We start from the raw sequence: 26,293 nt of genomic DNA on the forward strand, positions 1-26,293 counted from the left end.
TACTTCTTTTATGCTATATTTGTGCACATTGCTATATGAAATACTGGAAATGTACTAAATTTGATAAATACCAGTGTACAAGTTCACCCTCCCAAATATTGAAAAATAAAATGAAGAAAAGAATACATTGCCTATCTCACAATGTAATTGTTAGAAATCAGTTGGAAAATCAATGAGAAGACAGTTTTTAAAAATATAATTTGCTCCATTCATGTTTTACTTACCACAAATACTTTCCCACTATTTAAGTTGCTCACTGAGGTGTCTGACACTTTAATTGGACTGTGACAAGAAGTGTGTTTTATTTCATCTGTATTTCAAATCCCTTGCAGATTGTGTTCCCCAACTAGTTCACTAATTGTTGAGTGAATAAATAACTGGATGCATAGATAAGTTAATTTGATTATAAAAAGTTCCAAATTGTCTACTTATAACCAACTTAATTTTGAAGCACATAAAAAGTACTATACTTTTTAAGTTAGATCTTGAGCCAAAGCCCAGTTGATATTTTTCTTTTTCTTAGCAAAAGGAGTTTAATTCACAAGGTTTATATGTGAGATCAATTTTTGAGCAGTATCTCTTTCCTGTGAACAGTGCAGTATATCATGTGAAGGGCATTTTCAATCATTTCACCCTCCCCTTAACCCTCACTGCCACCCCTAACCTGAGTCACTACGAACTTGGAAAGCCTGGCTTTTTTTTTTCCCGTAAGAGGATTGACCTGTAAGAATCACATATTTTTCTCAAGGTTGGAGGTGAACACTTTATTCATCAGCCAGTTTAACAGATTCTTTTTCAAGTTACTTCCAAGTGCCTACCTTCAACAAATGGTCTTAGAAATGATGTTCAAAATAAACTTCAATAGTTCACTTTTGACTCATTTCCAGTCCTATTCCTAGGAAAGGATTTATTGACTTAATGTGTTAGTTCAGGTACTCTGCAATCTGTTCACCAGAATGGAATAGGACAATAGATCTCCTTGAAGAGTAAAGGGCAGGGGAGCAGGGATAGGCAAGGAGAGCCCATTGACTGCCAAAAGGTCTGACACCTGTGAGAAAAGACCAGAAGGAGAGGTGGGTGGCACAGGCAGCCATCAACCAGGTTGATGGAAAGTCAACAAACCAAAGGCTCCAAGAAGAGTAGAAATAGCCCCACAATACATAGAAATTTGCAGGTGGAATGTGGCGTCAGCACAGATGTCGTTGGAGGTTCTGATGGGTGGCAGCTGGAGCTGGGAGTCCATTCTCTCTGCAACAGGCTACCTGAGAAGTGTCTATTCATAGCTGTGACATGTGGTTCTGAGGAGAGAATACAGAATTGTGCCTTTTAGGATAATTAATTTTGACTATTATTACATTTTTATCCTCAAGGAAAATAAACCTACTTCTAATCATTTAGAGATTTAAATGCTATTTGGTCATCAAGTATAATGGGGAAGAGCATTACACTAACAAAATATTTCTTACTTAGGATATTCCTGTATATATCTTAGAGGACTTGGAATAATCTGTCATCATAACTCAGATGTCATTTGCTTATATTTACATTTAATGCCCTCAATTTATTTATTCATTTTTAATGCCCTCAATTAAAAAAAAACTAGTAATCATTCATTAAATGGCCCCAAATCCCTAATTTAATTAGGGTTTCTCATAGATAACAGACCTTGGCAGTATTCTGATATAAATAAATCCCGTGAAATACTTTTTATATAAATTGAAGCAGTGTACTCTGCGGGGAAACATTGTACTAGTAATCAGAGCTTAGATTTTAGAGTCAGAATTGGATGGATCTGTGGTGCTTCTGGTAAGTAATTGCGTATTTCGCTCTTCTTTCAATGTCTATTAAATAGAAAAAAATACCTACTTTTTAAGGTTTTGAGGATTGTTTAAGATACATTTTGTAAAGAATGTAGTGCAGTGTTGAGCAAATAGTACTCAAAAAATAAACACTTGGGAGTCCAAGCATTGTTATCAGTTTTATCAAGATACCTTATTAAATTATAAGTTGGTATTTGTAGAAATTAGTATATCTGAAAAATTATTCAACATTTTAATAAGCATCTCTAACTTCTTAGTTGACAAGTGGGGACATTAGTAATTCATATTGTTTTGTATATTATATGTGTTATATACTGTATTATGAAAAATAGGCTACAGAAAAGAATATGTGAGAAAATCATAAGGAAGATTTGCCATATATTTACCTTACTGTACTGTGTTAATTGATACTGTGAGTTTCATATTGTGATTTTGCCATGTATTTACAGGATACATTGCCATTACCTATATCTATATTATCCTATATGATTAAAAACACTGTAGATTTTATATATAATGCTAACAATATAACTCAAAAATAGAAGATAATCATAAAAAGAAAATTATACTTATTTACAAGTATAATATCTCATTCATTAATGATAAAGTAGCAATATGAATGTGTTATGGTAGCCTAATATAATCAATACAATTGCTTCATGGTAGTCTAGCCTATATACTAATAAATACATTGATATAAACTTTTATGGATACTGTATTACAGTCACATTGATGATACAATATTGAAAATGTTACATTTTTTTTTTAAAAACACTTACCTGTGACGACAGACTGATACACACTTTCTTGAATTATGAGAGAGAGAGACTCCTGGATGGTAATTTAATTCTCTAAAAGCAAAATTACAAAACATTAAGAAAACTAACACATTATATTGAATATTTTTCACCTCACACCTATGTAAAGATAGGCTATCCATTTTTATACAAGCCTTGAACATAAGGTCCTACACACTGAATACATGATAATTATGATGATGATGACGACTCAAAAATGTCTCTTCCAGTTCTTGCTGTACAGTTACTTGATTTTCACATGAAGACAATCCCATACACAAGAGATGTTTATTAACTGTAAGGCATGATGCTTACTTACTATTCATTAAGTGGCAGTGGAACATGTTAATGGTCTTCATCCATGTCATTGTCACCCTGAGTAGCTGAGGAGGAAGAGAGGTGGTTGGTCTTGCTGTCTCAGGGGTGGCAGAAGCAAAAAACAAAGAGGCGGGGAGTAAATAGAAGGGAAGGCAGGAAATGCAGGCACACTTGGTATAACTTTACAGATGTACACTGTAATTTCTATGTGGCTTTTTGCTTTTTAATTTCTCTAAAAATGTTTCTGTACAGAACCAAGCTTTTTTCCACCTTTTGCTTTAGTTTCAGCACTTGTAACATAGATGGGTCCATGTTGTTAAAGAAGTCAAAGTAGTCTGGACAGAAAGAACCCTTCTTCCGTATTGTCTAATGTCAATTTGCTTCTGGTCACTGCTTCTGTGTTTTTTTTTTTTCTCCTCATCTGGCACTGGTCCAAAAGTACTCTTCTCCATCAAGTCACTCTTCTGTTAATTATGCTGGTGTGGTGTCTATTAGCTCTTGTATTTCTCAAAGATCATGTCTTGAAACCCATCACTCCCAATCATATTTGCCATATTGACAATCCCTAATGATTGCCTCGATTGGCTCTGTTGTAATTCATGTGAATTCATACACAACATCTGGACACACTTTTTTCCGGGAAAAAAAATGTATTTCAGTCTTTCTAGCTTTCATGGATTTTTCTCTAAATACTATGGTATCTTCATTGGTGTAACCCCTCGATACTTAAAGATGTTGTGTTTGGGGGCATGCAGACTATTTTGGTGCCCATGGAGTTGAACTTGTGGGGTTCTGGGTGGCCAGGGGCATTGTCCAATATCAAAAGAACTTTAAAAAGTGTTCCCTTAATGGAAAGGTACTTCCTGTCTTGAGAGACAAAACATCACTGAAACTGATCCAGAAAAATGGTTCTCATTGTCCAGGTCGTCTTGTACAACCAAAAGACTAGTAGATGATGTTTATCTTTTCCTTCAAGTCTGAAGGGTTAGTAGCTTTACATAAAGGCAGTCCTGATCATAACCCAGACTGAATTTGCTCAAAACAGTAGAGTTAGCCCATCCCCACCATAAACCTTGTGTTTGCTTCTCTTCCTTACTAGTAAGTGTCCTTTGTGGAATTTTTCCCCCAGAATACGATGCTTTCATCTGCATTAAAAACCTGTTCAGGACAATATCCTTTCTCTTCAGTCATTATCTTAATGGTGTCTTGTCTTAATGGAACTCATCTACTGCCTCTTGGTTGGCAGAAGCTGTTTCTCCTGTTAGCTTGACATTTTTAAGCCAAACCTCTTTTTAACATTATCAAACTATCTTTTGCTGGCATTACATTTTCCAGCTTTAGATCTTTTACTTCCATTTTGCTTTATGTTATCATGTAATGATTTTGCTTTTTCTCAAATCATATTAAAGTCTATAGGTATGTCATTCTTAAAGCAATCTGGCATCCACATAAAATCTGCTTTTTTAATATAAGATAAATTATATAATCCAGGATAATGTCCTTATTTTAAAATCCATAACTTAAATTATATCAGCAAAGTTCACTTTGCAATATTATACAACATATTCATAGATTCCAGGGATTTGGGAGTAGAAATCTTTGTGCAGACATTATTCTGTTTATCACACCCCAGAAACAAAATCACTTAAAATAGTTTATTTATTACATATTCATACATTTGCACTTAAGACTATTAAATAGAGCCCAGCTTGCATCAACTTGTTCTGTATTTTTTGTTTTTATTGTTTCTTTTTATTTTTGACTGCATCTTCGGCAACAAAGATTATGTTGCATTTTACTTTATTCTGTCCAGTATTTTGAAGAGCAGAAACCTCTTTTTAGTCATAGTGGTACAGTGTTTCTCAAATGAATGTCTCTTCCTCTCAAAATTGGATTAAGACAAAGGAATCTTAAGTTTCAGTTTTGTTGAGAAGTCATGTTTTTTCTTTGGTGATAACAGTGTTCCAATCCCATTTACTTCCTTCTTCTATTAGGTGACGAGAAAGAAAAAAGTTTTTGCCTCATGCCACCCTACCCCCCAGTTTTTTGTAAAAAAGAATTTTTTGGTACTTATTCAAGTACTGTGTTTGGCACTTAAAATGCATTTCTTGTTGTTGTTGTTGTTGTTATTTTTAATGACTGAAACAGAACATATCTAAAACCACAGCTTTTGGAAGGACCATTTGTTCTTGCTGATCTTGTACCTCTCCTTGAACTTGATCTTGGCCTCTTGTTGGGCCTTGGATTTAAGAGCAAGGACTCTGAAGACATCCTTCTTGACCACAGTCTTGTACCAGAGGGTATCCACAGAGTGCCTTATGGGCATGAAGTGACTGTAGTTATAAACTTTCACAAAAGACTTGATCTTTGACCTTTTGGTGATTTTCTTCTTGCACATGGCAGCGGTCACTTTGCAGGGATAGTCAATTCCAGCCACCAGGGCATGGCTGTAGGGATGGTCTGAGGTGCCATCATCAATGTTTTTCACAATGGCCGCTTTGTGTCCAGAATAGCGTCTGGTCCAGACTGGCACCACCTTCCTGACACCAGCCCATCTCGACACCAGCCACTCGAGCCCACAGCAGAAAGCAAGATGCTTATTTCAAAGAATATGCAACTGCCATATTTAAGTTTCTTTATCTAAAAAGTGAGAATTTAAAATTGTTACCACTATTCTTATCACTTTAAGGACAACAAATTCCTTTGAATATATCAGAAATGGGTGTGTGAAAATTTACTTCCACTGCTACCTTCTTGCACAGTTTCCTCATGCTTCTCAGATTATAACTTTGCTTGCATCTAATCATAAAACAAATTTTGAGAGATGGAGAGAAAATATAAATTCTGTAACTCTTCTAGCATTCATGGATGAAATCTTTTGTAGATTAAATACTGCATCATACTCCGTGAATATTTAATTAAAATAGTTATTGTCAGTTTGACTTGGAAAAACATTTTAATTCATTGGAATATGGGGTTTTGATAAATGTGAGGATGTTGGTACAATTATACAATGGAATTCTTACTCAATTCCAAATTTTGAATTAAAAGCACTTTTAGAGGTACCATTAAGTACAGTTATATTGCATTATAACTGTATTGAGCATAGTTTGTTTTACATTTATCAACTCATTTGTTCCCCCACATCAACCACGGAGTGAGAAGGCAGTAAATTGCAAGGTATTGCTTTTCCAACTCAGAAGATCTGTTTAAAATGCAGATTCTGAGTCACTAGTTCTGGGATCTAGACAGCTTTTCTGCATGTCTAACAAGCTCACCAGTCACACTGATATTGTTCCTTCAGGGACCATACTTTGAATAGCAAAGTCCTGAAAAAACCCATTAAACTCAACGTCTGGAAATGTAAACTTTAGCCTCAGCTGTAATTTTTCAGTTGACAACATAAAGCAAATTACTTTATCTCTGAGCTGAGTCTTTTCACTTCTAAAGTAAAGGTATTTGAGTTATTATTCTGTGATTTCTTTTTATTAATTAAGAAACTGCTGATCACAGAGGTAAAGAAATTTCTCAAATTCACACATTAGTGACAACTCCTGTTATCTGACAACTGCAGGTTTTCTGATGGTGGTTAAAGCTTTTCACTTTACCATACCAGTAACAGAACCTGAACCCATTTATATAGAGCATCATGCCTGAAAATAAGAGAAATCATGCAGAGCTATTTTACAAGATACCTTGAGAAATTTTTGTAGATTGAACTGTTATTACTTTAATGGATTTTATATTTTTCATGCTATATCAATAGTTTTCCCTTTTATTTATTTCCACTATTTATTATTTTTATTCCATAGACCTTTTTCCTACTTTTAAACAACCCTTGACCAAGTGATAGCGGCACCTTTAAGCAAAGCTATTCTTCACAGCAGTCTTATATGAATGCCAGCTGTGATTTCATTTATATTGAATCACTGTAATTCCTGAAACAATTTATAAAGTTTTGCAACCCTGATTTAAACTTAAATTTTCATGAAATAAAGGTACATGTAGACCATATTCATCTGTATGTTTCTATTTTTCATTTTTGTGACTAAAGTTGGGCTTGCGGATATAAACTTCCTGGCATTCCTTCACTGAGTAGTAGAACCTTCATTCTAAAGCAAATGTGGATAAAAATCTGAACATGCTTGCTTGCAGGTGTATTGAGTATCTCATTAGCATTGCACTTATTACCTCTTGCAATCTACATGACACTGTTTGGGCATGGATAAACAGGTGCACATGGGCATAGGACCAAATCTAAGATGAAACACAAGTGACCAGTGTGCTTCTACATTTTTAGGCCAACTGGTAGTTTTTTATTGACTACAGATGGTTACTGACTACACAATAATAAGCTTCCAGTTGACTGATTATATTTTTAAGTTACCCCAATTTTTTTTTCTCACAGCTAGGAACTCCAATTTATACTCTGGATAAATTTTAGCCCATATGACGTCCTTATAGCCCAGATGTACCCTTGAAGTCAGTGGAGATTTCAATCCTCATTTACAGCTGAAGACTCATTTTCATATTTTAAGATCATGAAGAAATGAGCCAGTTCAACTCTCCTCATCTTTCCCAGAGTTCTTCCCCGATTTTTAAATGTGTGCTTTCTGGGGCTCAAATGAATGCACTGCAGGAGACACAGAGTCAAAATATATATGTAAATTATTTTATTTTTGGAACATTTCTTACAGTAGTCTTGGCTGAGAAAGTGCCTTTCTCATTAAATGCATCAAATGTGTTTTAGGTGTCAACTCTTTATTCTATACTAAACTACTTGATGTAGTGGCCACACACATAAACACAAACACACACATATGCACACACACATTAATACATCCTTTATTCTCCAGTGTTAAATAGTCATGAAAGTCCAAATGAATAAATGTAGAGTAAGAAATAATGTGATAGAAAGTGTAAGAAATATCTGAAAAAATACTATTAAAAAAACTTAAAGAATGGGCAATACTCCTTTTAATATGGTGATAGAGGAGTACAGGATAAAAGGTTCTGGCCTTTACTTCAGGTATAATATTCAGGAGCAAAGTTGGAACATTCTGTAACAAGTTAGTAATGTAAGTAGGCACTGCATTTGAAAATACATGATTTGGCTTCTAAGTTAAATTAGACAATATATAGATCTAATAAGATCTTGGCTGATTTATTCTGCTCCCAACTTTGGGCAGCAATATCTTCATCTGTAAAATAAAGAACTTTTATTTAATGATCTCTTAATTCTCCTATATAACCTAAAATTCAGTAATGATTTTAAAAGCTATTGAAAGCACTTGTAAACATTGTTACTCCTTCTCTCAGATCTCTACTTTCTGTGCATTTGCTCTATCTTTGTGGTATTTTATAATTATTTGACAGATTTGTATTTATATACTTCTTAGACAGTAGATTGTAAGCTCCATAACAGCAAGGCTTTACTTAATTTGTTTTATCCTCAGTATCTGTCAAGTAGTACACATTCAGTAAATATCCTGTTAATAAATGATTACATAAATCAGTAAACATCTTCCAATGAAATGAATCAATATACATACACATATATATATGAAAACTAACAGCCTCATTCTGTTTTATCCTGAAACACTTTTCCAAAATGAGAAAAAAAATACCTAACACGTAATTTGAATTGTATCTAGTTAAAAAAGAATAAGTATCTTATAGTCCAAAAAGTCAAATAAATAATTCAGTGTGCATCAGACAACGCACTGGTCTTTTTTAATGCTGCAACTTCTTTTTTCTGATATGTTGACAAAAAGGTTAACAGGAAGTAAATTGATCATATTAAAGTAAACCCTTGCTTATAAATAATACAATGGAGTAGATACTTTTTCTCAGCTTTCCTGAAGTGGGCTGTGTGGTTAAAGCAACATATATCTTTGAAATTATAAAAATACAATTTTACAAGATAAAATGTTTAATAGTGAAAAAATAAAATGCTTTGAAACATTAAGCAATTTTTAATTGGAGGAAAGTGTGTTATAATCCACAGTCTTTCTACTGAATAGATCCTCAATTAAGGAGCAATAGTCAAGAATCATTAAAGACTTAGAAGTATCTATATGTAAAAGCTGAGTAAGTTGCAAAGAATGTTAAAATAAATATCTGACACAGAAAGACTGATGTTAACATTAAATGTAGAGAGACGAGTTAAGATGGCAGAGTGGCATGGAGACCCTGAGCTGGTCTTGTCCCTGAAATGCAGCTAGATCAGCACCAAACTATTTTGAACATCTAGGAAACTGATCTGGGGTTAACACAACAATCGGCATAACTTGAGCCACAGACTCATCAGGTACACGGTGTGGAGAAGTGAACTGGGGGAGAGCAAAGCATGGAGAGTAGAGAGTTGTTTTTGCAAAGAGAGGACAGAGAAAGAGAAGGGGGGAGAGTGTGGCACATTGGGGTCATGAAAGAAAAGCACTCCCTGAAAGTAGCTGGAGAGAAAGAGTGAAAACACTTGCAGGGGACTGAACAAGAAATCTGTTACCCAAACCATTGATGGGAAGAAATGAGAGGGCTTCAATACCACCAGGAGTCTATAAACAGTGGAGCTCAGAGTCTGAAGTTTTAGAGCTCAGTGCCTGGCAGTGCTCTGGTGAGGAAGTAGGGCAAATCCCTAGGAACAGGCAGCAGGGTCTGAGGTACTCATGTGCCACATGGAGAGAAGCGGTTCCCCTGCTTGGAGTGAATTTGATAAAGGCCATATGGCCTCCCCACAGTCAAAGGTGCTGGTGGACCCCCTGGAGAGCATCCACATGTCTGGTATTGGGACAAAGATGTAAGAGTACAGTGAAACCTGGCACTGGCTGTGTTGTGATTTGCCATAATCTCTGAACTTCTGCAGCTGATGATTGCCTGAATGTTTTCTGGGACAAGCTACTGCTCAGTGAGACCCTCCCCAAGAGAATTGGCAGGTCCAAGCCACAGGGGTCTCAAGTGTGTGGTTTTGAAACACAACCCCATTGGAGATAAAACTCTGAAGGGAGGTGCCACCTGGCAGGCAGGCAGCTTGGACACAGGGTAGAGGCAGGGAGTGGACAGAGTCCTGAAACAATGAAGGGGTGCTTGATAATGGGTTGGTGAGAATGAAAAGTTCCCATGGATGAAGCCATTTCCACCTCTCCTGCACATGCGCATGTGCACTCATGTTCATGCACACCACACTGATTCACTCCAGTATGCTAAACTGAGTAATGCTACCTAGTGGAAAATGGAACCATTACACCAAACCCTGCCCAACTGCACCCTCCAAGCACATCCCCTAGAAGAACAGCACAAGTCACTCCATCTGCTCAGAGTATAGTCTATAGAGGGCTTCATAGTTTCAGTTCTAGGGGAAACTAGATGTAACTTCATTTGGGTTCCATTCACTTTGCTGGTTCATTTATTTGTTTTCTTTACTTCTGTTTTCGCTTAAATTGTTCTTTTTTCCATTCGTTCTTTATGCATACAGAAAGAGAAAAATTTATTTTTCTTTTTTTCTTTTTTATTTTTTTAATATTCATTCTATTTCATTTTATTCTATTTTATCATATAATTTTTTATTTTTAATTTTTATATTACCCCCCCTTTTTTCTCTGTTCTATCAAGCTTTTTTCAATAAGCAGACCAAAACACACTTAGGATATATCTTCCTTTATTTGATTTTTTTGTTTTGTTTTTACTTTCTAATTTTATTTTTTTTTAATTTTATTAATTTTTTTCTTCTTCCAAAATAGCAAAACAAGGAAATTCACTCTAAATAAAGAATAGGAAGAAATGATAGCCAGGGGCTTAATCAACATAGATATAAGCATAATGTCTGAACTAGAATTTAGAATCACAATAACCTGGGGTTGAAAAAAACATAGAATCCTTTTCTGTGGAGAAAAAAGAAATAAAATCTAATCAGGATGAAATTAAAAATGCTATAACCAAGATGCTATCTCTAAGGGTGCCACGATGGCAAGGATGGAGGAAGCAGAGCAGCTAATCAGTGATAGAGAAGATAAAATTAAGGACAAGATTGAGGCAGAAAAAAGGAGGGAAACAAAGGCAAAAGATCATAGTACAAAACTTAAAGAACTAAGTGACTTAGTAAAAAGGAATAACATCTGGGTTGCCTGGGTGGTTAAATCAGTTAAGCGTCCAACTTAAGCTCAGGTCATGATCTCATGGTTCATGAGTTCAAGCCCCACCTCAGGCTCTGTGCTGACAGCCCGGAACCTGGAGCCAGCTTCAGATTCTGTGTCTCCCTCTGCCTCTCTTTCTCCCTTGCTCATGTTTTGTTTTTTTTTTTTTTGGTTTTCCTCTCTCTCCCTCCCTCTCTCTCTCTCTCTCCCCCTCTCTTTCTTTCTCTCTCTCTCTCAAATAAACATTAAGAAAAATAAAAGGAATCACATGAAAGTATAGGAGTCCCAGAATGTGAAGAGAAAGAAAAAGGGTCAGAAGGCTCCTGTGAGCAAATGATAGCAGAAAACTTTTCTAATCTGAGGAAGGATACAGACATCAAAATCCAAGAAACACAGAAAACTCACATTAGATTCAACAACAACTGATGATCACCAAGGCATATCATAGTCAAATTCACAGAATAAACAGACAAGGAAAGAATTATGAAAGCAGTAAAGGAAAAAGTCTTTGTAAGGGAAGACAGATCAGGTTTGCTTCATACCATCCACAGAAACTTGGCAGGCCAGAAAGGATTGGCAGGTTGTATTCAACATGCTGAATTGGAAAAACTGTGCAGCCAACAAGTCTTTATCTAGCAAGGCTGTCATTCAAAATAGAAGGAGGTATAAAGAGTTTCCCAGAAAAATAAAAACCAAAGGAGTTCATGACCACTAAACCAGCCCTGCAATAAATTTAAGGGGGACCCTTTGAGTGGAAAAAAGACAAAACAAAAAAGACCAAAAGCAATAAAGACTAGAAAGGACCAGAGAACATCACCAGAAACACCAACTCTCATGGCCATGCCCCAACTTGGTCGGTCGGTCTCTCTCTCAAAAAATTAATAAACATAAAAATTTAAGGATCTTAAAATGGGGAGATTATCCTGGATTATCTGAGTGGGCCCTATGTAATCATAAGGGAAGGAGGATCAGAGTTAGAAACAGGAAATGTTTTCAAGAACAGAAGCAAAAATTGCAGTGATGCAAGAAAGGAGTCTTCAGTCCAAGAATGCACATGATCTGTAGAAGCTGAAAAGGCAAGAAAATGGATTCTACCCTAAAATATTCTGGAGGGAACAAGCCCGGGAGACACCTTGCTTTTAGCCAATGAGATTGATGTACTTCTGATCTCCATAAATGTGAGATAACAAATGTGTGTTGTTTTAAGCCACTAGGTGTGTGCTACCTTTTTATGGCACCAAATAAGAAATGAATATACACAGCTTGTTCATGATATTTCCAGGATCTTAACATGTTACTCTTCTCCCAGCAACCTTTGCTATGAGCTTCCCTTTCATACAGGAAACAATTGCCAGCAATGACATCCCCAATGTTTTTTTCAGTCTTAAAAAATTTTTTTAATGTTCATTTATTTTTGAGAGAGAGAGAGAGAGAGAGAGAGAGAGAGAGAGAGAGTAGGGGAGGTGCAGAGCGACAGGGAGACCAAGAATCCTAAGCAGGCTCCAGTTTCTGAGGTGTCAGCACAAAGCCTGACTTGGGGCTTCAAATCATGAGCCATGAGATCATGACCTGGACTGAAGTTGGACACTTAATCAACTGAGCTACCCAGGTTCCCCTATAACACAAGTTTTAAAGTAGAAATTAAATATATTCTCTTAAATAAGTATTTTAAAGAAATTATTACATTTTTATAATGTATCTCTTTAAAAAAATAAATCAAAATAAAATATCAAAAACTACTAAATATTAATTTTTAAAAAGTTACCTTAAGTCCTTTGAGTATATGGTGTAACACTTTTTGACTGAATTTGAATTAGTGTTTTAGAGTGGGCTTAAGTTGTTTTCACACATATTGGTATTAGCTAATGAATTTAGTGAAATTCTTGACAACTGCTTAACTAGATACTAATTAAAATCAGATGCTAAATCACTAACCACAAACCAGCATATAAATATAATGACAGATACTATTGTCTTCAAAGATAAAACTTCTAAGATACAAAATTTAGATACTATAAAACATAATAATAAAGGAAATTAAGACCAATTGAACATATGGTATGCCTGAGTCAGGACAGAACTATGTTAAATATTCTGAAACATAAATAGGAATACATTTGTGGAAAGAAAATTAGTATCATAATGACTATAATGGAATGCATAGTAAACATTTGATTTTCTAGTATTTATTTGTGACTATAATATGTAACAAAAATATGTAATATATGAAATAGTTTTAATTAAATTTTTATCTAATATGCCACTTATCTTCATGTACTTAGGCCCTGAATTTCTAAATATTATGTTTACACACAAATTAATTGCATTTCTATTAATTTGGTGCAGTGGGTAGTTTCTAACATAGGCTCCCACTGGCATCTACCTGCTGTTACTAACACCCTTGGAGTGTAGCACCTGTGACTTGATACTAGGTATACAATAAATACCACAAAGGTAACAGAATATCATTCTGTGATTACTTTTCATAAGCAAGTCACCACAGTGTAGGTGCTCACATGGTGAGGAACACAGGGCTGCCTCCAGCCAATAGCCAGCATGGACCTAAAATCTTCCATCTAACAGTCCATGAGAAATTGAATCTTGACAGTACACACTTGGAAGTAGATCATGTTGTAGTCAGGCCTTCACCTGGGGAATCCTTAACTGCATTCTTGTGAGACACGCTGGAGCAGAAGACCCAGGTGAGCTGTGCCAGCTTAGAAATTGGACCATAGAAAATGTGAAATAACAAATATGTGTCATTTTAAAATGATAAATTTGTAGTAATTTGTTATGCAGCAATAGATAAATTATACATATAGATTTATTTTTTAATGTTTATTTTGAGAGACAGAGTGTGTATGTGCACATGTGCACACAAGTGGGGGAGGGGCAGAAAGAAGGGGAAGGGAGAGATTCAGAAGTTGACTCCGTGCAGTCATTGCATGGGATGGAGGACTCATGTCATGAACCATGAGATCATGACCTGAGCTGTAATCGAGAGATGCTTCACCAACTGAGCCACCCAGGTGCCCTGATATACATATAGACTTTAATGACACAATGATTTGCTTATGAGATATCAATAATGAATTTATTAATTTCACAAGTTCTAGAATAGGGGCATTAGAAATGCTAAATATGTCATAACATTTTTATTATTTTCTTTCATTTACTTAATTCAGTAATATTGTAATGGTAATTTACAATAAAATTTGCCCTTTTTAGATGTGCAGATCAATGAATTTTGACAATGGTGGATAGTTGTGTAACCACAAGATATTGGAGATATAAAATATTGTCATCTTACTCAATTAAAAGAATTTTTTTAATGATTATTTATTCATTTTTGATGGGGGGGTGGTGCAAAAAGAGAGGGAAAGAGAGAATCCCAAGCAGGCTCCGCACTGTCAGTGCAGAGCCCGACATGGGGCTCAGACTCACAAATCATGATGTCATGACCTGAGCTGAAACCAAGAGTCAGATGCTTAACTAGAATGAGCCACCCAGGCCCCTCCAACTTAAAACATTTTTTGGAATACCTGGCTATTTTCATTGTTTAGCACAAGAGCAATGTTATTTGAAGCTTTCTAAATACTAAGTGAAATCTGCATCTGTTTTAATTCCATCTCTGTATTATAGCATTAGAAAAAATATAAAAATGAGTAAAGCAGTGTAAAACTTTAGCTTAATAAAGGATATTGAAAAACTTTCCTAAATTTAATTGATCTTCTTATAATTAGCATGGGGTCTTTGTCCTTTGGGACAAATACTTTTCAAATTATATCCAAGAAAATAAAACATCAGTCAGGGTTGGGAAGTGGTAAAAGGTGAAATTTTGCTTTCTAAAACCATTTATGTAGAAAAACTGTCCCTTGCCATAAAACACAAATATGCAAAACCACACACATTTTTATGAAATAATGAAAGTAGAATTTCTAGAATCTGTCATTACTGCATGAGCCATAAAGATGATTGCACTGAGGAGGCAAAGTGTTTTAGATCCACTGAAACAAATATATCTGTTGTGTGGTAATAAAAACAAAAGGATCTGTTAGAAATTGGTTGCAATTACTATCTAGAGTTCCTGAACAAATTTGTACCATTTTAAGGAAATATATTTTTTTTCTCGAGGTAAAAAAGAAATATCAGAGTATAGATGGATGGATGTATGAATTTTTCCCTTCAGATGATGGAACATGATTTTATCGAGTTAGATATCTAAACATAAATTTGGTTTTATATAGAATAACTTTCTATCTTAGGAAAATTTTCCAATATTATTCACTATTGAGGGATTCAAATAATAGTATAATTGGTCAGTCAAGCAAGTAGGTTTATGGTTATGTAAACAATTTCCAATCATGAAATATAATGTATCACTAATAAAAGAATTTATAATAAATTGAGAAAAATATTCTTTAAAAATAAGGGAAAATATTTGAAGAATTATGGAGAGAACCAATATAGAAATGGCTTAGAAATAATTTTGCTATATAAGACAACTGCAGAAATGCATCTTTTTGCTTAATTCAGTCAACTGCACAGCTCTCAAACTGTAGAAAATGCATACTACAGACTCCTGGATGGCTCAGTCAGTTAAGTCTCCAACTTTTGGCTCAGGTCATGGTCTTGAGTTTGTGGCTTCCAGCCCCACATTGGGATCTGTGCTGACAGCTCAGAGCCTGGAGCCTGCTTCGGATTCTGTGTCTCCCTCTCTCTCTTCACCTTACCCACTCAAGCTCTCTGTCTCTCTTTCTCAAAAATAAATAAAAATAGAAAAGACAACACATACTAAATGAAACTCAGTCCTTTTGGTCTTGAAAGAATGTGACCTTGTGTCACCTCCTCTGTGATTTTATTCTCCTGCTTCTGAGAGTACAGGAGATGCCAAACTTACTTAGTGGGGCTCCAGAACTTGCAACTTTATCAGTAGGAAGCAAGTAGAGTTTACTGGAGAGTATACAGAATCAAGAATAAGGGAAGTGATGTTACTGCAAAATTTAGGGAAGAATTTCATAGTTACAGTGCTGTTTTGGCTTCAGTTTATTCTTGCAATATTCATGTCATCAGCTTCTACAACTAGTTTATGTTAGGTATGGAAATCTTGAAAAGGTTTTATAAGCATCAGATTATGTGGAAAATATTTTTTTTCTAAGTATGGCTCTTATTTAGCCATCAGTGCTTATTGAACTCCATCATTGAAAATGAAGAGGTACTTACATGTGCTGTCTTGGAAATAGTGTATTAGAAGAGAGAAAACCTTCTGTAAACTGAATATCACTATTTAAATAAAATACTCAATTTTATATGTTTTTTTTTTTAATTTTTTCTTCCCTTTGAAGAAAGGGAATTGTGGCAATGAACAATTTACTCTTTAAGTACTCTTTAAGAGGTTTAAAAGCTACTCTAAAACAATCTGCAACGGCAAATATTTTATAATCATAGTTTCCTTTTATTTTCTTGAATAAGAAATAATAATAATAATAATAATAATAATAATAGAGAATAATGGTAACATACGTTGTTCTAGTTGTGTGAGGTAACTTATTTAATCCTTATAAGGTGTATTTTTATTCTCATTTTGTGGATGAGGAATCTGAAGCACATAGAGGTTATAAATACTGTCAGTGGCTTTGTGGGCAGTAATGGCAGTAATTGTGACCAGTGGGATTCAAGAGCAAAGACTAGTTCTGGAGCCAATACCCTTAATCTTTACATAATGTAGAGGAGGACACAAATAATTACCCCCAATGTCACACTAGGGCTATTCATTTCTATTAAAAGTATTTTTTTAAACAGAAAAACATATGACCTAGTAAACTTTTTACACCCTATGCTTCAATATTCACACTAGTGAACTAAATGCATTAAAATGTTAGTGTTGACTAAATAGCTACACTCCTCTAAATTTAACCTCTAACTTCATCAAAGAACATTCATATTTTCTTAATAAGGCATATCCCTTTCTAATAATTGTTCTACGTTGAGGTTATAAAATTATTATGGCTTTTATCACCTTATTAAAACCTGTGATGAGGAAAGCCAAAGTATTTTGAAACATCCCATTTTTATTATTAGCAAAACTGACGAAAATACAAGATAGTATTTATCTGGTGAACAAGTTGTAGATGAAACTATAAAATATTGACCAGCCCCTCTTCTTCAGACTCCTTATAATGCTCCTGCTGGGCAGCACTGTTGATGAATCTGAAGTTGCTGTGATGACAGAGTACAAAAATGTTAAACTAGACTATTGGCAATTTAAAGTCATATGCCGATTCCTTTTGTGAATATTTGCAGCTTCAATTTCCAATTTTAATTTACTCTACCAGGCAATTCTCCTATTAAAAAACTCAATGACTGTGAGACAACTGTAGTAAAACCTTTAAACATTTTGACTCCAAATACACTATTTGTTTCAAATAAACTTTTGGTACAGAAGCCATATGAATTCATCTGCTTTAAAATGTTAGGCAGGTAATTAGAGTCACTGTTTAACTCCCTGTACCACCAATAGCAAAAACAAAGTAAGGAAAAACAATCTCTGATTAATTAAATAGATGTGGGAAAAGGTTGCTATGTATTTCATATTTTTCATATATGCATACATACATATATATAATTTGCCAAAGAAAAGGCAACTTGTTGACATTAACTTGTGTGCATCTGCATATATGAATATATATGTATACATATGTATATAATCCATTATAGTCATACATGCAGTATATATTCATACATGTAGTATATATGTATATACACAACTTGTGTGTGTCTGCATGTATAAATATGTATACAATTTGTAGACATAACTTGTATGCTATATTTATACATACAGTGTATGCATACATGCAGTATACATGTACATACACAACTTATGTGCATCTGCATGTATGAATATGCTTATATATGTATATATATGTATATACGTGTATATATATATACATACACATACGTTTAACATAGTGCAGTGTGTGACAAAAAATAATCAAAAGACATATATTCTGGATACAACAATTCTGCCATGTCATGTTATTTCAGTTTGCTCACAAAAAAGTTACAGCAATGCATCTCACTCCATTAAGGGAGAATAGTAACACAGCCCATTTCTTTCTTTTGTTTTTGTAAATTGAAGCATAGTTGACATACAATAAGTTTATATACATATATTATTTATATTGTTATATATTAGATATAATATATATTATGTGTAAAACATATATACATATATTAGAAAATGCTCACAACTGTAGCTACCATCTGTCACCATGCAAAGTTATTATAATATTAGTGATTACTGTACTTTATCTCTGTGATTTATTTTATAATTAAAAGTTTGTACCTCTTAATCCCCTTCACCTATTTTGTTCATCCCCTCACTCCCACTAGCAACCACCAGTTTGTTCTCTGCACTTATGAATCTGTTTCACTTGTTTTGTTGTTCATTCATTTTGTTTTCAAGATTCTGTATACAATTGAAATTGTATGGCATTTGTCTTACTCTGACTTACTTCATTTAGTATAATATCCTCTAGGTCCATCCATGTTGTTGCAAATGGAAAGATTCTTTTGTATGGCTAAGTAATATTTCACTGTGTATATACACTACATCTTCTTTTTTCCATTCATCTCTTGAAGACAGTTATGCTGCTTCTATATCTTGGCTTCTTATAAGTAATGCTGCAATAAACAGACAGGTACATATATCTTTTTGAATTAGGGTTTTCATTTTCTTCAATAAATTTAGTAGAATTACTGGACTGTATGGTATTTCAATATTTAATTTTTTGAGGGCTCCCTTTTCTCCACATTCTCACCATATGATTTCTTTTTTTGTGTGTCTTTTTGAATCTAGCCATTCTGACAGGTGTGAGGTGATATCTCATTGTGGTTTTGATGTTCATTTCCCTGATGGTTAGTGATATTGAGAGCATCTTTTTATGCATCTGTTTGGCTATCTGTTTACTTTCTTGGGAAAAATGTCTATTCACATCCTTTCAGATTTTAGAATTTGTTTTTGTTATTGGCACATATGAGTTCTTCATATATTTTACATTTCAACCCTTTATCAAATATATCATTTGCAAGTGTATTCTCCCTTCAGAGGTTGTTTTTTTGTTGTTGTTGTTGATGGTTTCCTTCACTTTGCAAGAGGGGTTTAGTTTTATGTAGTCCCACTTTTCTTTAATTTTTGCTTTTGTTTGTTTTTCTTTGTGTGAATGATTTTATTATTATTTTTTTAATATATGAAATTTATTGTCATTTAATTTTTGCTTTTGTATCCCTTGTCTGAGGAGACAAATCCAACAAATATTGCTAAGCCTGATAACCAAGAGTTTACTGCCTATGTCTAGGAGTTTTATGGTTTTAGGTCTTACATGTAGATCTTTAATACATTTTGCATTTATTTGTATATATGGTGTAAAGAAAGTGGTCCAGTTTTATTCTTTTGGATGTAGCTGTCCAATTTTCTCAGCACCATTACTGAAGAAATTATCTTTTGCCCATTGTATATTCTTGTAGTAGTGGATTAATGGACCATATAAGCATTTGTTTATTTCTAGGCTCTCTATTCTGTTCTAGTAACTTATGTACATGTTTTTGTTTTAGGATCATATTGTTTTGATTACCATAGCTTTGTAGTATAGTTTGAAATCTGGGATTGCAAAACCTCCAGATTTGTTTTCTTTCTCAGGATTGTTTTAGCTATTCAGAGTTTTTTGTGGTTGCATGCAAATTTTAGGATTATTTGCTGTAGTTGTTTAAAAAATATTAGTATCTTGATAAAGAATGAATTGATGGGGTGCCTGGGTGGCTCAGTCAGTTAAGCATCCAACATCAGCTCAGGTCATGATCTTGCAGTTTATGAGTTCAACACCCACATCGGGCTCCGTGCTGACAGCTCAGACTTGGAGCCTGCTTTGGAATCTGTGTCTCCCTCTCTTTCTGCCCCTCCCCACTTGTGCTCTGTCCCTCTTGCTCTCTCAAAAATAAATAAATGTTACAAAAATTTAAAAAAAGAATGAATTGAAACTATAGATTGCTTCAGGTAGTGTGGATATTTTTAAGAGCATTAATTCTCCAACCCATGAGCATGGATATCTTTACATTAATTTGTATTGTATTCAATTATTTTTTATCAGTGTCATATTTTTCAGAGTATAGATCCTTCATATCCCTGGTTAATTTATTCCTAGGTATTTATTCTTTTTGATATAATTGTAGTGGAATTGTTTTCTAACTTCTTTCTGATAGCTTGTTATTAGTGTACAGAAAAACAAAACATTTCTGTTCATTAATTTTATATCCTGCAACTTTACTCAATTCACTTATTCGAAGAATTTTTTGGTGGGGTATTTAGGGTTTTCTAAATGTAATATCATGTCATCTGCAAACAGGGACATTTTACTAATTCTTTAATAATTTGATGGTTTTTATTCTTTTCTGCTGTGGCTAGAATTTTCAGTACTATGTTGAATAAGAGGCAAGAGTAGACATCCTTGTCTTGTTCCTGATGTTAGAAAAAAAAACGTGCATGTTTTTTATCATTAAGTAGGATGTTAATTATGTCATTTGTGGACCATATTAAAGTATGTTCCCTCTATATCCCCTTTGTTTCAAGTTTTTCCATGAATGAATGCTAAATTTTGTCTAACATTGTTTATGCATCTATTGAGATATTCATCATTTTTATCCTTCAGTTTCTTAATGTGGTGTATCATATCAACCTAACTTCATATATTAAACCATCCTTGAATCCCTGAAATAGATCACACTATTTTTGTGCTGAGTTATTCTTGTAATGGATTGTTGATTTCATTTTGCTGGTATTTTGTTGAGGATTTTTACATCTCTGTTCATCAGAAATATTGATATGTCATTTTCTTTTTTTATATTGTCGTTGGTGTTGGTGTCAGGGTAATGCTGTCCTGATATAATACATTGGGAAGTATTCCTTATTCTACAACTTTTTGGAATAGTTTGAGAATCATAGGTATTATCTCCCATTTAAATGTTTGGTAGAATTCACCTGTGAAGTCATATGATTCTGAAGTTTTATTTGTTGGAAGTTTTTGACAATTGATTCAATTTAATTAATTGTAATCAGTCTGTTAAAATTTTCTATTTCTTCCTGATTCAGTCTTGGAAGATTTATCCATTTTTTCCTAAGTTGTCCTATTTGTTGGAGTATAATTTTGTTGGTAGAGCAGAATTATACTCTGTATATGTATGGTGTTGGTATAACTTCGGCTCTTTTATTTCTAATTTTATTTATTTGAATCCTGTCTCCTTTTTCTTGATGAGTCTGGCAACAGTTTTTTTTGGTTTTGTTTATCTTTTCAAAGAACAAACTTAGTTTCGTCCACATTTTCTATTGTTTTGTTTTTATTGTTGTTGTTTTAGTCTCTGTTTCATTTATTTCTCCTCTGATCTTTATTATTTCCTTCTAGTTATTAACTTTGGGCTTTGTTTTAATCCTTTTGAAGTTCCTCTAAGTGTAAGGTTAGGTTGCTTATTTGATATTTTTCTTGTTTCCTGAGGTTAGTTGAATACTGGATGGCAATAAACTTCCCCGTTTGAACTGCTTTAACTACATCCCACCTATTTGAACTATTGTGTTTTCATTTTCATTTGTCTTACGGTAGTTTTTTTGATTTTCTTTTTTATTTCTTGGTTGACCCATTGCTTGTTCAGTAGTAGTACATTATTTAACCTTCATGTGTTTATGAGGTTATTTTTTAGGTGTGTGTGTGTGTGTGTGTGTGTGTGTGTGTGTGTGTGTGATTGGTTTCTAATTTTGTACCATTTTGGTCTAAAAAGATGCATAATATCATTTTTCTTAAATTACTGAACTTTGTGGCCTAACATGTGGTCTATCCTGGAGAATGTTCCATGTGCACTTGTAAAGAATGTATATTCTGCTGTGTTTAGATGTACTGTTTTTTATATACCTGTAAAGTCCATCATATCTAATGAATCAAAGCCACTGTTTCCTTACTGATTTTATATCTGGGTGATGTATACATTGATGTGAATGAGGTGTTCAGGTACCCTACTGTTATTGTGGTACTGCTGAAGTCTTATATAAGTTGATATTTGCTTTATATATTTAGGTGCTTCTATATTGAGTGCATGAGTTTTTACAATTGTTGTATCTTCTTTTGATTGATCCCTTTTTCATTATGTAATGCCTTTCTTTGTCTCTTTTTACAGTCTTTGTTTTTGTTTTTAAATTTTTTTGATGTTTATTTATTTTTGAGAGAGAAAGACACAGATTGCAAGTGGGTGAGGGTCAGAGAGAGAGGGATATACAGCATCTGAAGTAGGCTCCAGGTTCTGAGCTGTCAGCATAGAGCCCGATGTGTGGCCTAAACTCACAAACAGTGAGATCAGACCTGAGCCACCCAGACTCCCCTACCGTCTTTGTTTTAAACTCTATTTTGTCTAAATTAAGTGTTGCTATCCTATTTTTCCCCCTTTGCTTCCATTTGCATGGGTTATCTTTTCCATCCCTTCATTCTAGGTCTGTATGTTTTTTTTAAAGTCTGAATCTGAAATGAATCTCTTACAGGCAACATGTAGATGGGTGCTGCTTTCTTTATTGATTCAGTCATTATATAGCCTTTCATTGGAGCATTTGGTCCATTTAAATTTAAAGTAATTATTGACAAGTATGTATTGCCATTTTGTTGTTTTTGTAGTTCTGTTTCTTTCTTGTGTTTTTTTTCCCCCCCCTTAGGATTTGATGACCTTCTGTAGTGTTACACTTGGATTCCATTCTTTTTTATTTTTTGTGTATCTATTTTAGGTGTTTGGTTAGTTGTTACCATAAGGTTCCTATACAACACTATATATATATATATATATATATATATATATATATATATACACACACACACACACACACACTATGCAACACTATATATAGTATATATTTTTACTCCCGCCACATTTCATGTATTTGAACTCATATTGTATATCTCTTAGTTTTATATATCCTTAACTAATCTTTGTGGCATAATTGATTTTACTACCTTAATGTTTTGACCTTCATCTTAGCTTTCTCAGTGATAGATTTACCACTTTTATCATGGTGTGCTTTCACTGGTAAAAATATTTTTTCCATAATTTTCTTAGTTATATTTGTAGCTTTTCCTTTATCAGTTAAAAGACGTCCCTTTGACATATATATATATTTAAGGCTAGTTTAGTGGTGATGAACTGCTTTAACTTTTGTTTGGGAAATTCTTTATCTATCCTTCAATTTTGAATAACTTTCCAGGTAAAGTATTCTTGATTATAGGTTTTTTTTTCCTTTCAGCACTTTGAATATATTATACAACTCCCTTCTGGACTGCAACGTTTCCATGGAATAGTCATCTGATAGCCTTATGGGCTTTACTTTATATTCAAATAGTTGCTTTTCTCTTGGTACTTTAAAGATACTATTTATAATTTTTTTACATTTTAATTATTCTGTGTCTTATTATAGACCTTTTTTGGTTCACCTTTGGGGCTCTTTGGGATCCCTGGATTTGGATGTCTGTTTCCTTCCCCAGGTTAGGAGTTTTCAGCCATTATTTTTCTTTTCTTTTTTTTTTTTAATTTTTTAATGTGTATTTATTTTTGAGACAGAGAGAGCATGAGCAGAGGAGGGGAAGAGAGAGAGAGAGACCCAGAATCTGAAGCAGGCTCCAGGCTCTGAGCTGTTAGCATAGAGCGCGACATGGGACTTGAACTCAGGAACTGCAAGATCATGACCTGAGTTGAAGTCAGATGCTTAAATGACTGAGCCACCCAGGTGCCCCAAACCATTATCTTTTTCAAGTAAGTTTTCTACCTTTTTCTCTTTTCTTCTGAAACCCTTATAATATGAATGTTATACCTAATGGTGCAGAGGTTTCTCAATATATCCTCATTTTTATTTATTTATTTATTTATTTATTTATTTATTTATTTATTTATTTATTTATTTATTTATGTTGCTGAGCTTGATTTCCTCTAGTTTTCCTAATTTTCTATCCATTCTTCTATATCCTGTAATCTGCTGTTAATTCCCTTTTGTATTTTTCATTTAAGTTATTCTTCAGTTCTGAATGTTTCTTTTTTATATTTTCTCTTTTTTGAAGCTCTTACTGACCTTATCTACTCTGCTCTAAACTCTCATAAAAAGGGTCACTTGGATGGTTCAGTTGATGAAGCATCTGACCTTGATTTCAGCTCCGGTCATGATCTCATGGTTCCTGGGTTCAAGCCCTGCATTGGGCTCTGTGCTGACAGTGCGGAGCCTGCTTGGGATTTTCTCTCTCTCCCTCTCTCTCTGCACCGCCCCCCCCCCCCCCCCCGCTCATACTCATTCTCTCTCACTCTCTCTCAAAAATAAATAAATAAACTTAAAAAAAATTTTTTTAAGTCTGGTGAAATATTTATGCCATTACTTTCACTCTTTTTTTAGGTAGATTGCATCTCTCTATTTTGTTTCTTTTTCTGAGATTTTGTCTTGTTCATTCATTTGGAACATATTTTTCTGTTTGCTAATTTTGTCTGGCTCTGTTTCTTTGTATTAGGTAGATCAGTTATATCCCCTGTTTTGAAAGTAATGGCCTTACATAGAAGGCGTCTTGTCACGCCTAGTAGAACAGTGCTTACTGGTCACCAGAACCAGGCACCCCAGGGGTGTCTCCTTCCATGGCTGCATATGCTTTCTTACTGTGACTGGGCCACATCTGCTGTGAGTACACTGGTGGGAAAGAGTGACCCCCAGTCTGGCTGGCTGCAATCACCAGCCACAACTAAGGTGAGCACACTAGTGAAAGGGGCTACTCTTTGGCATGGCTGACTATGAGGTCTGGCTGCAGCTGCTGCTGACTTGTTCATGGGCGGTGCTAGCTCCTGGTGCAACTGTGACTATTGTGGGTGTGCTGTTGGTCAGGGCCTGCCCCGTTCCCTGGGCCTGGAGCTGATTTAGTGAAAATACGTGTCTTGACAAAGGCTGCCCACTTGGTGTAAGGTGGTAAAAGCTGCTTTGTGAGGGTGCCTGCTAGGGTTGGCAGAGTGGTGGGGAAATTCTGTAGGGGAACATTTGGGCAGAGTAAGCAGTATTAGCAAGTAGATGAGAACATCAAAACTGGCCTCCTTCAGTGTCCAGACAGCTGGTTTGAAGGAGGGCAACCAAAAGTGGTGCTTACCAGCTCTAACATTTTCAGAAAAATTTCCTACAGATCTCCATGCCTCCAGCACATGGCCTAAAATCAGTGAATAGATATAGCCCAGGCACTTTTTGAATGGCTGCTTTTGTACTGGATCTCAGGGTGAGTGATTTTGTTCATGGGCTTGTTCAGAGCAGATTTTGTTTACTGCAACCCTCTGGCGCTCCTGGAGTTAAGCCCCACTGGTTTTTAAAACTTCTGGAATTAATTCCACTAATTTTCAAAGCCTGATATCCTGAGGACTCACTCCTCATGCAGATCCCCATGGTGAGGGGTGCCCAATGCAGGGCTTGAACCTCTCACTCCTCAAGGAGGACCTCAGTGCCTGTGATATCCCTCCTGCTGTGGTTTCCTGCACAGAGGGTTTGCTCCCCAACTGCAATCTCAGGACCTCCTACCTTTCTCAGTGTGGCCTTTTCTTTCCATCTTTAGCTGTGGAAGACTGCTCTGCTAATTTTGAGGTTGTTCTCTGAGTGTGTTGCACTATGTGTAGTTGCAGCCTTGGTGCGTGTGTAGGATAAGGTGAGCTCGGGATCTTCCCTCTTAGCAGTCTTCCAAAAAAACCTTTACACCGTTTTTCCTTATCCCATTTTCAGCCAACCCTTACGTAGAAAGAGGCGACTGTTCTTAAATATAACAAATTTTTCATTTTTTTCTAAATATTTTTATTGGCCTTCTTGGAGATTTTTAAAAAGCATTTTTGGTGAATGAGTTACTAAATGGTATATTTACATAAGCAGTGTTAATCAGATATTGAATTGGAACATGATACAGGATTGAGATGATGAAAAAAAGTCACCTGATTTTGGTGTTTCTCAGATTCTCAACTGTGTATTCCATCACTTCTTGATTTTAGAAATTTTTCTACATGCCACTTTCTTTATGTTTCCATTTTCCCCATACATGATTACATTGAATTATTTTTTATTCTGTTCATTTTGTACTCTCCTTTTTTCCATTTTTTTTTAAATATAAGTGATGGAACTATTTCACAAAATTCTCTGATTTGTTCTTTT

The 26,293-nt window shown here is 34.7% G+C and overlaps 1 protein-coding gene across 1 annotated transcript; it reads right to left on the bottom strand.

Moving 5' to 3' along the window:
• Positions 1-5,062: 5,062 nt before the first annotated feature.
• On the bottom strand, positions 5,063-24,945 carry LOC122479845 (60S ribosomal protein L27-like). The gene is made up of 3 exons (XM_043573624.1): positions 24,779-24,945; positions 5,674-5,734; positions 5,063-5,531 (listed from the first exon to the last, which is right to left on the bottom strand). The coding sequence occupies exons 1-3, from the start codon at positions 24,943-24,945 to the stop codon at positions 5,091-5,093; spliced, it is 669 nt and encodes a 222-aa protein (XP_043429559.1). The 3' UTR covers positions 5,063-5,090.
• Positions 24,946-26,293: the final 1,348 nt, after the last annotated feature.

Source organism: Prionailurus bengalensis, chromosome A1 (genome assembly GCF_016509475.1).
Source record: "Prionailurus bengalensis isolate Pbe53 chromosome A1, Fcat_Pben_1.1_paternal_pri, whole genome shotgun sequence".
Lineage (NCBI taxonomy): Eukaryota > Metazoa > Chordata > Mammalia > Carnivora > Felidae > Prionailurus > Prionailurus bengalensis.